Source organism: Watersipora subatra, chromosome 1, assembly GCF_963576615.1.
Source record: "Watersipora subatra chromosome 1, tzWatSuba1.1, whole genome shotgun sequence".
NCBI classification, from domain to species: Eukaryota; Metazoa; Bryozoa; class Gymnolaemata; order Cheilostomatida; family Watersiporidae; genus Watersipora; species Watersipora subatra.
This window is the reverse complement of record NC_088708.1, coordinates 21,944,554-21,961,148: the sequence shown is the minus strand read 5'-3', so window position 1 is coordinate 21,961,148 and position 16,595 is coordinate 21,944,554. Positions and strand designations below refer to the sequence as shown.

Below are 16,595 nucleotides of genomic sequence, written 5' to 3'. Positions count from 1 at the left end.
GTAGTACGGAAAAAACTGCCTTGAGCTTAAGCCTGGTTCCATCTACGCCGCAGGCACCGGCGACAGCACCGCAGGGCTATCAGCGGTGAAATGTGAACATACGCGTCGAGTACCGTCAGTCGTTGCCGGCGGTCAACGCAAGAGTTCAGCGCTGTTCACATTTTCGCGAAAAGCTGCAGGCAAAACCTCCCCAAAATGCACTCTACAGGTGAAGGTCAGCATTTTCGGCCAGCAATGACTAGCTCCCATTTCTATGCGATCAAAAGCGACGCAGCTTTATGCGAACATTAGCTGCTGAACCTAGTGCGGCAAGTGTTTTGCTGCGCGAGATTATCGCTGGGGTCTCGCATTCGATATGAGAACCAGGCTTTACTGCTCAACAAAGAGTCAGCTTGAATGAACTTATTATATTTATTAGAAATTATAGTTTTGTTTACTACTTAATGATTTACTTCCCTCAAATTTTAAAGGAGTTTGTCAGAAAGTATAGATATTTTTGATCATTTTAGATTTTGTTTTAGGTAGTCTGAGGGCCAGGAAGTTTCCAGAGTAAAATCGACAAAACCTGATCGCAGTTAAAAAGCTCAGAAGAAAATGACTTCTCCAAAAAGGACAGACCGAGGGAGACAAATCCAAAAGACACGTCAAAATATGAAAATGAGACAACCTGCATTACGCTTGCAAAATTCTCACGTTATACCATAAAACTGATAACTAGCTATTGCCCCAGGCATATGAGAACAATACAATAAGAGCATGCAACGTACATGTACTAGCTGGTATGTGTGATTATAAGCACAGGACAAAGAATGACTATTTGTTTAGTCATATACTTTAAATGCATGCTACATGAAGTTGTTATCAGAAAAAGCAAATAATCTCACGGCTAGACTGATTTAGTGTCACGCCCTGCTACCATGAACAAGCGCTACCTGCAGTCGGCAGCTTGATCAACGACTTGCGGATCATTGGAATATGGGGTGGAAAATGATTCTGACAGAAAGCGTTTTTGCTACCAACCCCTGTATCTATATATATAAATCTCCAAGTTTGTGTGTCCTTCGGTTTGTCTATCTATAGCTATTAAAATATTGCAGTGAAAAATCTGTATAGCAGGAGATTTGATCTCGGAACATCGTTCTAGAGGCAAATACCTTACCAATTACGCTACGCGAGATTGATGGATTTATTGGGCAATATATGTCGCTATGTGGGTGAAAATACGCTACCACCGTTTTTGCTCACCCTGTTACGGAAAAACGAAATTTTATGCTTGCTCACGGCTCCTATTAGTAAACTTACTCAAATTAGCCATTGGCAACATGCCAGGCTAATGGCAAGCAAATACATTACCTCTTACCGTTTAGAAGCTGATTTTTAATACCCATGCAACGCTGGACATTCCGCAAGTATAATATACAAAGCGCTTTTTGTGTAAATTCTCAGCCATGAGAGGTGGGCTTTAAAGATGAAAGATGCCCCCCCTTACCCTTTTTATGGATCCCTAGCAATTGCTTGTTCAGATAAACTACTAACTGTTATTTAGCTTGAAAGAGTAAGTGCAAGCCCACTTTTGCTATGTTCAATCTCCCATTGGCCTGAGTCAGGGTGTAGCATAAAATTGCATTAATCTTCCAATTTCCGACTGTTAAAATAATATATCAACATTGGCTACAAATCGGTGATTGATGTTCATCAGTGATAACTCAAAAGTACACTTTGAAAAATGTTTAAGCTATTGGAATACCATATTTGGTCGAATAAACACAAATAAATATTTTGCTAAGTTTCACTAAACACAGCGGCCATGACATTGATGACGCTAGGTTTCTTCTTGATGCAACTCAAGAACCTGACAGTTGAGTCTCGCAAGAGTTGAGACATGCGTTTTTCTTTATTGAAAACAGAAATCTTCAGCTAGATATCCTCTTTATCAGTTCGTGTTATTTAGAAATGCAGCTTTGTTTCGACTAAAATAATTTTCATAGAATTCTTCTAAATTAATAGAGGATGATGATCAGTTCGATCTGATCATCATAATCTATCCATTTTACTGAGCCTGCCGAACAGTGATTGGTATGATTAGGCTTGGTTAATATTTGCTGAACTTCATTTCACTATTGCGACTGTTGTTTGTGTCACTCTATTATCTCCTCAAATCCTAATGCAACTGTGTCAAAAGTTTTTAAATAACCTATAATAAATTGAAATTACATTTTGAACGATTATTAATGGTAAGCACCTTTGCATTGAAGTCACTTTTACAAATCCCTAGTAATGGTGATTACTCGTGGCGTGATACACATATTCCAATTGGACTGTTTGACTTCCAGGGTGGTAAACTAAACCTTTATGACATTCGTACAATATACGTTTCCATGACACTGGTAATCCGCAGGTTTGCGTCACCCGCAAGATAGAAGCGGCAAAGATCCACAAGTCAAACCAGTTTTGCAACTCGCCAATGTTATATCAAATATTTCATGCTTGAAAGATGGGAACGGCTCTTGCGACTGATGCTCACGAAAATGCTGCGCAAGCTACTCCATTTTTAACATTTTTACACTTCAGTTGTTCTTATTTCAATTTGAGCAGTTCCGTATGTGCCGCTATGACTTCTGTCGTAGAAATTCTTCTCTTTTTTAACAAAGCAGCCGCTTTAATCCGCAACATCCAATACCCATTAAAACACTTATCCTACGGTAAGTCAATGTGCGCACAACTCCAAATCTGCATTAACTGTGTCATGGAAACACTGTGATAAACATGGTATGATGCTAAATATAAATTCAAAGTAGTTTGAGGCAGACGCTTTTTTGCTATTTAATTTAACAAAATTATTCTTTAGCTAGCCTTGAGAGTTTCTGCCTATCAGAGTATTTACATAGACGAGCCTCTAGTGTGCTTGTCATAGGCAGCCACACAGCTACAACGCCGAAAATGCACAACTCAGCTTTTTAAAAAAATGAAAATGGTGCAAGGCAGTAGACAGCTCCAGACAGGTCAAATATAAATAGAGCACTTTAAGCAATACGACAGTTAAGACATCCCAAATTTGAACAAGCGTTTTGCGCAACCCAAAGGTTATATGACCTGCCAATAGCGCCTTCTAAAGCACATGAATTTATAATCTACTGATGGTGCCATTCGAAGCGTATTCTTGCAATTATGTAGCAACAAATGCGGTATAGCTATAGTTATCCGTTATCTTTGCCAAGACTGGTGCTCATTACACAGGCCCATCCCCTCCACCCGCAACCAATGATTTGACTTATGGCCATTATCTCAACTATCAGATATGGCTGTGCCAAGAATGATGACGAGAAGCCAAGAAGTGTTTGCATAATGGTGTCGACAGCGTGACCGGATAGCACCGCAACAAGGGCGGGCACTGCGAGAATAACACCGGCCTGCATGTCAGAAGAGTTGCTTCACACACGGATTTGTCAATAAAATGAAAGCTCAGTGTACCTTGGCATCAGCCTTGTATCCATTCTGCACGGTGTACTGATTTGTTACAGTCTCAGCAGTGAAGTCAATCATCTTTCTGCCATAGGCTGTTGTGCTCTGTATAAATATATAACATAGTTGTACGATATGAGTTTTTGATGTTTCGATGCGATACGTAAAAATTATCTCTATCGATATCTGATATGATATTATCAATCTGTTTTAAAATAGCTAATGAATGATGTTAGATTTGGTGATGTCGTAAATGAAGACTTTATTGATCAAACCAAAGGTCTTACAGGATTTTGAAACTGGAAACATGGAAACTACTACCAACTAAAAACATCAAAACGAACACCAAGGGAATCCAACCACAGCTTTTTCCCAGCAAAACTAATTTCTAGCCAGAGTCCTTGAAGAGTGGAAGGTTTCATGCATGCATGACTCCGGCTATCAATGTCGCCACATAATGCTAACCACTGGCTTACGTTGAGCACTTGTTGCAGGTATAACAAAACATCTTGCCACCTTGTTGAGCAGTGGTAGAGAACAGGAGTTGGATTTCAAGTAATGCATATATAGAGTTTTCATCCTCATCTACGATGGCTGGTACCACCATGCAAATATTCCCTTCTGCATGAAACTTCCTTTTGAGGGTTTGACTCTGGTTGACAGTTGACTGGGTAAGATCAGCTGTTTATCATAAAAATTCCTAGAGAGTTTTTCGATTTTTTTGATGGTATGGCTTGATGGTCGCAGCTAGGTTCATCACAGCATTAAACAAATTCAAAAAGTTAACACTTCGCAATAGAACTTCCGACTGCATTTTATTAGTTTGACAGGCAAGCAATAAATCACACATAATCTGTAGTCAATAATTATTATTTAATGATATATGGGGCTTTATTAACAATATAAAATGTAAACGAATTGACCAAGAATATTACGCTTTATATCGATATGGGCTTAGCATTACATGACTATGCGCTTTATATCGATATGGGCTTAGCATTACATGACTATGCGCTTTATATCGATATGGGCTTAGCATTACATGACCATGCGATATGGCAATAACATCGACACATCAATACAACATAAAGCTATAATATATAACAATGTATTCACAGGCTAAGGACAAGCCTGTTGGAGGAACAGGAAATGAGTGGCGTAAGGCGTAAGTGTACCGGATACAAATCCAGCACAATAATAGCAAATAATGGAATGAGGAAAAGGTATCCTGGGATATCATTACCTGGATCAATATTCAGTTCAGTGTTATTATGACAGCCGAGCAGACTACAGACAGCAGACTACTCATACGGGTAGTTTGTTTACTCCTACAGTTAAGCATTAGGGTATGAAATTATCCTGATATTTGCTTTCTTAGTCGAAACCATCGCGTGTTGGAACAAATGATCTTATAAGGACACATTGTATTTCAAGTAGTCTTTTTTAAGTCAAAAAACAATAACAAATATTTTTAGCATTTAGATATTTAACATCAAAACTTATGCATTACATATAAATAAAATAAATAAATAAAATAAATAAATATATGTTACATACATCAATCTACTTACTTCTGCATAGGCCTACTAATGTAACATATCTGGCAGAGACTAGCACTAATCGGAGCGCGAATCGGAGACTGGATAGCCTGACTCTAGAGCTTCATCGGCCTGCAAACTACTATTGCAACTATGTAGTATCGAACAACTTCCAACAACCTCCGTTCCTGCATGAAGCACCATGAATCAAACGACAGCAGCTATTGGACAGCCTAACCTCTACTCAAGTTAATGTTTTTAGTATGGCAGTGAAAAACATAATGATAAAACTTCCAGCCAGACCTCGATGGTCTCTATCACACTCTCATACCATGTTTATAGTGGCACCACCCGCTTCGAGTGCTCCGTTACAAACTAAGGCAGTGTCCTAGTAACCATGTTTGCTTTGGCAGGGCAACCTAATACTCAAAAATGAACAGATCCTAGGCAAATAAACGGCTGCAGCAACATATGATTTACAAGATTAGCCGATTCTTTCGACTAGGTCAACGCAAACAAGCCTCAAAACATGCTGAAGGATGGCTTGCAGCTAACCCATTCTATGATAATATAACCAAACCACATAGCCTGGCACAGAACAATAACAACCACAGTACGCAAAATTATGCTAACCACTGGTCATGGAGCCAAGACCGGAACGAGGAAAAGTGCTTGCAACTGGCATGTACTTGGCACAGTACGTGCCAGTGGATTATATATGACTCGCAAGTCAATTATACACTATGTTTCCATGATGCGCAGTACTTCGATGCAGCCCCCTCCGAAATCGAGGAGATTGTACGTTTACATGCTGCGCAGTGGTTTTCAGCAAATTAGCCAGAGAAGAGAAATTGTATAAATCGAATCGCCGGATGGAGACATAGAATCGATCATGGATACCGAATGTCAGAAACGGTCTTTTCATGCTTCTGTCGTCATTATACTTTTATTTACAATAAACATTCACAAGGTTTTATAAACCTTGACACAATTTTTACAAAGGAATATATTTTAATAAGTATTTTAAGTAATATATTATTTAAATGTCACTTTAGGACTTGCCACCTATTTTTCGAAAAGCGTTGGTATTGATAACAAAGTCCAGGAAAGTAATCACCTCATCATCCTAGTGGGTGCACAAACCATAATTAAATTTAAGTGAAAGAAGATCAGAAGAATAGAAAAAAAACAAGATAAGCAACAGCAGGATAACTTTTGTACTAGTTTATGGTCCTCGGTGAATCTGCCTCCACAGCAAGAGAGCTATGCGCAGCCACTGCGCAATTGCCGTTTCCTTGCTGTGAATTTGCGCTGGCTTCGCACTGATCAGTGCGCAGACGCCGTTTCCATGATTCGGAGAGAACCAAACTCCGAAGTACTGCGCATCATGAAAACATAGTGATAGGGAAAGGTATCCGTTGAAGGCATCTGGCGAGCTTGAACGAAGTACATTAAGTTTCCATGCAGTGATAGTGTAGAGACACCTGGGTGCACAAATACCGCAGCAATACGATAGGCCAACAAACTATCATGTTTCCAGAGTGCACACTATAATAGAGTTATCATCTTTCTGCATATGATGCAACAGGAAAGCATGATCTATGAGCATTCACAAGTGCGACTCCGACCCCGTTGGTCGCTAACGCCATATTCTCTGGCACAGAGATGGCGTATCGCATGGGTATTTTGCTTCTAACACTGAATCATAATCATGACAGAATGAGAGCGACACGGCTGTTTCCATGATGGCATTGCAGCGTCACATGAGGTGCTGCAACGCTATCATTGTATGTAAACTTAGTATTATTGTAACCAACCTGCGATATCTCAAGACATGGTAAGCGACCAACTTGTGCTCCAGTAAAACCGTATACAGAGTTTGCACTCAGCTTGAGCGCGAATTGCCGCCCATCAAGGACCTTCTTCTTAAACGGGTCTGTTTCCAGTTTCAAGTCAGCTTTCGCTCTAATGAACAGCAAGAGAAGCATTTGATACACGAGATATCGAGATGATGCTCACAGTGTAATATGCCTCTAGGAAACTTTATGGCAATATTCTCGGCAATGATACTTTCATGATAAACCATATCCAATTGAACACTAACTATCCAGGGCTGGGAATACCAAAATGTAAAATTGCAACATTTGTAAGTTAGTACACGATAATTCACGAATCGGCCTTTTTTACTTGATGGCTTGACTTTCCCTTTTAAACGTTGAAAGAATAATAATAATAAGTGCATGGTCAAAGGCATGAATTGGGACAAAATTAAATTTAGCTCCTTTCCTGTGTAAGTCTTATCACTTTTAGAAACATTAAATTATATTTAAGTTCACAGGCCATAGTTGGTGTTTTTTAATGCTACCACCCTTGAACAAGCACCGGCTTTTGTCATTAGCCATATTTTTTGCAAAAGGAGAAAACTTTAAAATTGCATCACAGCTACTGCTTTCACCCCATAATGATCGATCTTTTCTGGTCGAATGTAGAGTAGCTATTAGAGATGCCCCGATTCTAAATTCACCAGCCGATTCGGATACCGATCCGATATACCAATTCTTATTGAAAAATAATCCGATTCAGATCTTTTGCGTTGCACAGATAATTTTTCATTTTATTATAAAAAATATAAATATTAATGTATTTATTTGTTTGTATTTATTGTTGTTGTCAACAAAAACAGCAACAACGTTAGCAGCACTTGTGAAAGAACAGCGTTTTTTAATTAACAGTAAGACCAGCAATTGTTTACTCACAAGAACTAGCTCATCAAATGATCTGTAGGATCATAATTATTTAAACAAACTTCAAAATTTAATGTGTAAATGAATATAATAAAAGGGAAAAAAACAAGCTATGTATCGTCGGGATGTAGAGAGAAATAGATAACCTTATGCATCGCTTGCTCAAATTACTTTCGTAATGTTAGTAAATAAAAATATTACACTGCATTCTTGTTTCTCTTTTTGGTTATCTTGTTCGTGATTGGCTGCAATAAATTCCATCGCTGTAATTAGGAAATACAGCATTTTGTGGTATTTGTCCTGACTAAAGCAAAAAAGTTCCTCTTTTGGCTGTGTTGATGTTAATCAGGCTCTAGACATGAAATAAATGGTGTAGCAGGCCCGAATTCATTAGGTAAGAGTAAGGAACTTGCTGCTGATGATCTTTATCAGTGTCACAGGCTAAAATATTGTTTTCTGCTTAATAGCTGATCTGTTAAAAGTATCTGAAATTTCAGATTTTTAAGAAAAGATCGGCCGATACTGATTCAGATACTTGACGCCCATACCGGCGCCAATTCCAATACCAAAATCGGGGCAACTTTAGTAGCTATATTTTTACAAACCTAATATATAGTAGGTATATTATACTGTGAGCAAGACAATTGACGCCTGCGTACTTGTAGTACGATCCAGATCATTTCATATACACCAAGTTACATGTAGTACGCAATTTTGTCACGTACAGTTACTAGTTGAACCCAGTTGAAAACCAACATTTGAGAGTCAATCTTTGCGCAGTTTGACCATCTTGAGAATGGTAAATATTTATTTATTATATTAAAAACTACTATAAAGTAAATTATATACAAAGATCATTAAATATTATCGTTAAGAATATAAGACTCGTCTTTTTCTTAAGTGTTCTAAGAATGCAATTCGTGAAAGTGAGACAGGCCTTTACAGAAGCAGAAGTTGTCTAGAAGGCGCCAAGTCTACTTAAATTTATTAACAACTCCGAAGAAAGTGGTAATCCAGAAATTTATTGGCTGTTTGCGAGCGTGTCCACGTTATTGTTCGATGGTGAATTACTCAAATGTGTTTGGGCACACGCCAGCGATATCTCCTCGCCCCTCAGAAAGCCTGCGATAAAATCGCCAATCGACCATTTTCGGATAACCTAAAAATAGTTGCGCAGATGCCGATTCTCTGCGCTTTATTGGCATAGCTGACAATCTTCCATGGCACACTAGACTGCCAGGATACTAATTATTCAAAGATTTATGAAATACGCTTAATAAGCTACAGTGGAATATGGAATAGAAACTGCTAAAACAGAAAAAATTTAAAATGGCAAATGCAACAATGTATTGACTCCTTCGAAGCTCTTTTCTGTTTACATCCAAAATAGCGCTGCGAGTGGGTAGAAAACATAAACATACTGTCATGGCTAAAGGTAGGGCCACACGAGACAAAATTCTCACGAAATCGGCGAAATTTGGACGAAACGATTCGTACAAATGGACATTTGGACGAATTCGTCCATCGTTGGTTGCGCACGATGAACGAATCCTGAATTGGACGAAACGTCAGAAATTCCTACAAATCATTGTTTGATTGGTCGGTTGAAAAGGTTAGTTGAATGTTGAAGGCCGTTTTCTTTTGCGCATGTTTGGTCAGATCTAAAAAAGATAACGATTTGCGAGTTTCTAGCCCGCAGTTCCTAACTCGGTTTGAAAACTGTGTACTGTGTTGGCGATTATATGTAATCAGTAGTACCATGGACGTAATGGATTTATTTAATAGAAATATAACTGTTATGTAGCTAGACTAATATTTGCTGAAAAGTCAGGTTCCAATATGTATTTAATAGAAATATAACTGTTTTGTAGCTAGGCTAATAATTGCTGAAAAGTCAGGTTCAAATTTGTATTGTAATTAGAAGAAAAAGTAAAACGGTTTTGTGAGCAAGCCAAAACCTGCTGTAGTCATACAAAATAACCGTTTTGCAATGTAGTACATACGTAATAGTTCGTAATAATATTATCAATGTACAAGCTCTATTCAAAAGTATACTAAAACCATTTACAACAACAGCCTACTACAACTACTCAGTGCAACTAGCATTAGCAGTTTTGTAGTTGCGTAGAAACGACCTTATTAACGCGCAGTTATATTGTAGGCCCAAAATTAATTTACGTGTACATTCCGCAACCGATTTTAGGAATTAGGAATTGCGACTAGAAACTCACAAATCGTTATCTTTTTTAGATCTGACCCGCATGTTTGTACTGAAGCAAATGATTGAAACGGAATCGGCTTCAATTTATCACCGCGTTATGATTGGCTAGTTGAAAGTTAGTTTCGTACGAATCCGTGGTGGGGAAACTCCGTGTGGCAGGTCAGAAATTACACGATACGTGTGGCCCGGCCTTAACTCTTTACAGTCTTAATTTAGAAACAGCCTACGTAATCAAGGCTTTTGTGCGACAACACATGCCTTCTTTACGCTAACGCGCATGGATAAACACAGAGTAATGTGGGACACTGAAAGGAACCACTCATTATCACTGTTTCCATTGTACACGTGTTGTGTTCCGGTGCCATAGGCTAAGTATTTCAATGAACATTCACACCGTTGAGAAAGTTCTATTAAAAACTTTTGCGAGCTTTTTTGTTAAAAAGAAGGAATTCTATGCCAGAGGTCATAGCAACTTACTTCAAATCGAAATAGTAGCGAATGAAATGTGGAAAATGTTTAAAATGGAATAGCCTGCGGGACACTTCTCACGCATCATTCACGAGTGCTGTTTCCATCTTTCGCAATCGCGAAACGATCGATAAAAATGTGCAACAAAACTCACTTGACTTGCAAGTTTTTGTCGTTTCCAACTCGCCAAAGATTGCAGATTAACCGCATCACGAAAACAGAGTGTACCATACTTTTCGGACTATAAACTGCACCTATATATAAGTAGCCTGTCTTGATAAACTGTTGTTTTTGCGGAGTTGTCCCTCCGTCGAGCGGGCGAGCAACACAACAGCTTGTCACAAGACGTACTGCACCTGATGCATCAGCTGCACTTATAAGGAGTTGTTCTCTTCCGTCTATGTGGCTTGGTTGCGATGTTATGTCGGTCGCTCCATTGGTAATCATAACGAATTTTGCCCAAAAAATTATGTAGAAAAAAATAAGGTTGCAACGTTTAACCAGCGACCAGTCTCTGCGGTAAACTTTAGTAGAACCTAAGAACTTAGGCAACAACAGCGACTAAACATGTCGTTATTTGTGCGCTCAGTCAGTTTTATTTCTATTTTTGTATAAGTTAGTTTCATTTGTTCTTATGGGTTTTATTTTCAATTTATTTTATGATTAAGTTCTACTAAAGTTTACCGCAGAGGCTGGTCGCTGGTTAAACGTTGTAATCCTTTTTTTTCTACATTAATTTGTGCGCGAAATTCGTTATGATTACCAATGGAGCGACCGACATAACATCGCAACCAAGCCGCATAGACAGAAGAGAACAACTCCCTATAAGTGCAGCTGATGCATCAGGTGCAGTACTTCTTGTGACAAACTGTTGTGTAACTCGCCCACTCGACGGGGGGACAACTCCGCACAAACAACAGTTTGTCAAGACAGGCTACTATATAAGCCGCATCTGCTTTATTTTCAAAAAAACTGATAAGACAATACATAAGCCACACCTTTGTAGGCCTTTTTGTAGGCCGCAGAACTTGAGACGAGCTCAGGATGGTGCTTGTTAACGCCGCAGAAACTTTGCTGGTTAAAACGGAACAGTGCCGTTAGGCACTGTTCCGTATTAATCGACGCTTTTCAACCCAGTGCCAAATGGAACAGTGCCGTTAGGCATTGCTTCGTTTTTTCTTTCACCGCTGGAGGCGAACTAATCGGATATTCCGGTTAATGCGCCCTAGCGATGAGAGAAAAAAACACAGAATAGCCGCACCCTTATATAAGCCGCATGGCTCAAATCATCAGAAAAAAGTAGCGGCTAATAGTCCGAAAAGTACGGTACATATCATGAGATAAGTGTTTTGTGTAGTTGAAATAAATTAAGAGAAAAATAAAAACAACTGCAAATGTTTTAATACTTTGTCAGCAACTGTACATTTCAAGCTAGTAGCCTGGCATATTGCCAATAGAAAATTTCACTAAGCTAGTTATTAAGGCTAGGCTTCCAATGACCGTATTCCATGACTTTGTGTCTGCATTGTTGTCCAGCTCCGCTGTTCTAATCCCACGACCAAACAAGAACGAAGCGATTGTTTGGGAGATTTATGATAAATGCATATGTGCACACAACTCACGAAAATGATTCAGCAACAGCCGTCGCAAACCCTTGTACCGAAATCTCATCACCGAATTTAACCATTTTTCAATGGAGCCGTTTAAGTATAATAACGATACAAAACACATATAAACCTATTTAAATATGTTACCAAGTCTTTATTATTTGTAGAAAATTTCCTAAACCTTACCCATCTGATCGGATTATACATAAATAAACAGGTTAATTCGGCCTGAAATCGTTATTAAAACTTGACAAGCCTTACTTTTTATCAAAATTAAGACTGGCAAACGAAACGCAGAGCGACAGAGAATAGAACCATTAAGTCGTGCGCATTTCACGAAAAAACCTGTGCACATTTCACCGATTTATAGCATTGGTGTAATTGCCGAAGGTTTCTGTAATTAACGTAGAAGTACGGAAAAGCAATCGTTTCTTTTTTGCCGATTTCAAAGTAACTGACATTTTGGACACTTATGAGTACTTTGGTATTCCAACTGATGTCCAAAGCAGTGAAAGTAAAGGAAATGACGATATTTTTTAACGGTTCTTATGAGATTATTACAATATTTAATTATAAGAATAATTAATCGATTTTATAAGATTTAATTATAAGAATAAGCATTCGAATTTGCAAGATCGAAGTATATAGTGATCGATGTTGGGCAATATGTTACTGTTATTTTTTTTTTAAAGTGTTTTGTTAAATAGATTTTCTAAAAATCTATATAAATATCACAACTTCTTGATTTTGTTAGCTATTTTGTTTACATTTTGAAATGTAAACAAAATTGTGCATTGGTTTTTTATTATAACTGTATTACTGTATTAATAATATTGGTTATTCTAATAATATCAGTGCATTTTGCTTCTAATATTGCATTTCTCCTATTGCGGGGGAGAGATATAAACATAATCTTTTCCTTTCATTATTGCTGTTTGTTGTATATAATAACACCCAGTACATTACAGCTACCATTGCAGTTATCTTATTGCACTGCAATGCCATTTGACTGCTAATATTGCATTTCTCAACCATCAGTACCCTTTCTTTTTTCCAATATCACTTTGTTCGTGGGCTGTATGACAGGGAAATTTCTAGTAATAGTTATAGCTGGAAAACCAACAGATGGTATACGACAGACATACTTTGAGAAATATATATATACATGTATATATAGATTAATAGATTAATTAATACATACCTGAATCAATAACGTAGTAGACTATCTGGTCAGCTAACTAAAAATAATTCTGTGTCATTTTCGTTTGCCTGAAGATTTTGCAGACCTTTGTATAACATAACTTAATATTCATCACGGAACAAATCTTACTACAAATACAGATTAATTATGGATATACGTATGTATGTATGGATTATGCTATCGTATCCCCATTTATAGTACGCAATTTAGTTTTATTGCATGCTATGAGTAGTATTATATCATTATGTAATATAAGTAATATTATATTATTACTGTAATTCAAATAAAGATCAACAGCCTGATAGTACTAGACTTTTTGTGTTATCAAACTTGATTGACTATTACAAAACAGCACTTGGAGAATCTCCTATTACTAGCAGCGCAAAAATGGCCATTTTCAATTATAATCTGCCTATATATAGCATTGCAGAAGCAGCAGTATGAATGCATGGTCAACATGATTAGTATGTACTAGTGAATAAAGAGCATACCGAAGGAAGCAAATCTAAAAGTAGTTTTAACGTGAATCAAAGTGAGAACAAGTTATCACTTTATCAAGTTTATAAATTTCCCCTTTCATATAAAAGTATTAAAATTATAATTACCAACTTAGTTTATACTTGTAACCAAGAAAAATTGTAAATAGGCTAAAATGAATGGTATAAAAATGACATATTGAGCGGATTCCAAAAAAATATTCAAAAGGTAGTAAGCGACCCAAGGGAGACAACTACCAAAACTTTTGCAAAATTATTTTATGGAAAAAATTTGTTTCGATCACAGATCATCATGGCTGGCCAGGAAGAGGACTAAAAAGCAGTACTTGCACACACTTGGCATAACCACGCCTACTCAATGTTTATGAAAAGAAAACTTATTGCTAAACCGATAAAGTTGTGCTCAGCATCTGCAATCGGTTGGCCCACGGAGGGGCGGAATACAGACAGATATGATAGAGACTGACAGTCATATGGTAACATAGACTGACAGTCATAGGGTGACATAAACTGACAGTCATAGGGTAACAAACTGACAGTCATAGGGTAACATAGACTGACAGTCATAGGGTAACATAGACTGACAGTCATAGGGTAACATAGACTGACAGTCATAGGGTAACATAGACTGACAGTCATAGGGTAACATAGACTGACCCTACTGAGCCCATTGGGTCATGAGTGATCGTCAGGTGCAATAACTAACGGCACAATTATACTAAAATGTGGGAAGGTGGTTGATTGGTGCGGGTGAGGGAGTGTTGATCTACCAAGCCGAAAGTCATGAGTTCAAATCCTGTTGAAAGCAACCTTTTTCTAATATATACACATGGTTTTGGAGGCGCGGATGAAGTGCGTATTATAGCGAAGATAATGAGGAATTTCAAGACTCAATAAAGAGTTTAATTACATCAAAAATATGCATAGACTGAAGGCAGACTATATTAAAAAACTAGGTCAGTTCCATTTCTGTTGCTTTTAATCAGCGACTAGAATGATGCTGGCTCCTAAAGTCTTGCAAGACTATAGTAAGCGTTATACGAGGGAATGTTCATTACTAACCAGCCATATATATGCTCAACTACCATTTTTGCGGTGGTTATCATTTCTTGTGGTCTACGAAGCCTCTCAAAGTTAGTAATGCCTAAATCATGTCCATTCATGAGTACGCAAGTATAAGCTTGACTATAGAGACTGAGAGGCCAACTCCTAATTTCTTATTATAAATCATTTCTTGGTATGAGAAACAAGTGAACTGGTAAAAGAGAAGCAAACAAAGCTACTATTACGATGGACAAACTAGTCAGTTCTCCTGTAGTCACTATGTTTCCCCGACGCAGTTTGCATCATCAGCAAGATGAAAACGGTCAAAAACCGCAAGACAGGTGAGTTTTGTTTTTGCAAACTCTGATCGGACATTTCCGACTTGCGAAAGATGGAAACGACGCATAAGAATGATGCGTAAGAAAATGGCGTGTAAGCGAGATAGGTGTGCACCGCTGTCACCTCTGCCGTAGAATTACTTATCTTAACAGATTGTCTACGTTAATCCGCAGTAAGAATGTACATTGAAACGCTCAATCGCACACAAACTCAACGTGCGCACAATTCCAAATTTGCACAATCCAAACAATGGAAATAGGGAATGAAACCTATTCACAGACCAAACTGGAGCACAGGCCGTTATAGCACGAGCGTGCACAACAATTTTGACTTTAACTCCGATAGACAAAACAACCTGCATAGTTGTCAACACGCCACCACTGACACATTAACATATTTTATAGCAAGTCATTCCATCAACATCCGGCCAAATCTTCCTAGACTTATACCAGTTCATTCACATAACAAGACAAATTTAAACTGTCAACAGCTGAAACAACCGGAAGACGGAGAAACATGACTACTGCCAACTTACTTTTTCCTTGCGGTGAGAAGGTCATTCAGAACCTCTGGCAACAAGCCATTCCTCAATGCTGGTTTGACGAAGTAGTTGCCAGAGGGCGTTTTGTTATAGTCATCTTCGGTGAGACCCAATCGTTTGATAGCTCCAGGTGGTAGTAGAGTTGTGTAACACAAATTATGTGCCAGAATTATTGAAGGATACAGCGATGCAAAATCGAGAGTTGCGATGGGTGTGTTGTAGTACCTACAGAGACATGAAACAGCTGTGTATATATTTTTCCACAATAACCAAATGATTACATGATTGGTATAACCATGGGGATTAACCAACCGGTGAGTGCTCAGAAAACTGAGGGAGGAAATGTAGTGCAGTCATACCTCGGTATACATGCTTAATGCGTTCAAGGAGTTAGCTCGTATCTCAAATCAATTTTTCCTATATAAAAACCACTTTATAAATACACATTTCTTTTTCCGGTGTGGCTCTTTTTGACTCGCTTTCACCTTCCTTTTTAGCCGGCCTTTGTAAAAGAATTTCAACTGATCCGACGAGAAAAATCAAGCGATGCTGTTCTCCGAAGTGGCTTCTCGCATACTCAGCTATCTAGCCACATCAAGAACCTGTTCATATCTCAAATTTGTCTCGTATCTCGAGGCAACAACTTTCTCAGAATTTTTCTTGTATCTCAAATTTCTCGTATGTCGAGGTATAGTCGAACGAGGTAGAGCATGTGTAATATAATAAAACGGAGATGAAAGAGTTGTAGCAATGCCACGCAGAGTAGGCCAGCCAACGTGTTAAAAACACGCATTTACAAACTTTTATAAAACTGCCCCTTTACCAGAGGCTTATCTAAGATATTCTTAAGGGTTAACATTATTCTCTTTGGTACTACTGATCTACACATGGTTAAACAAATGTCAAGAGGTTCTTGGTGTCAGTTTTTTTGCA

General features: G+C 38.1%; 1 protein-coding gene across 2 annotated transcripts in view; it reads right to left on the bottom strand.

The window, feature by feature from the left end:
- LOC137409002 (DNA polymerase delta catalytic subunit-like) overlaps window positions 1-16,595 on the bottom strand; it is an 84,197-nt gene that overhangs the window by 34,964 nt on the left and 32,638 nt on the right. For both annotated transcript variants that reach the window (XR_010980265.1, XM_068095534.1), the window contains exons 13-15: window positions 15,657-15,887; window positions 6,818-6,965; window positions 3,472-3,567 (exon numbers count right to left, since the gene is read on the bottom strand). Coding sequence is in view for 1 of the 2 variants with exons in the window: in XM_068095534.1 (XP_067951635.1) it covers window positions 3,472-3,567; window positions 6,818-6,965; window positions 15,657-15,887 (475 nt within the window). In the remaining variant the exon portion in view is untranslated. The remainder of the gene's footprint in view (window positions 1-3,471; window positions 3,568-6,817; window positions 6,966-15,656; window positions 15,888-16,595) is intronic.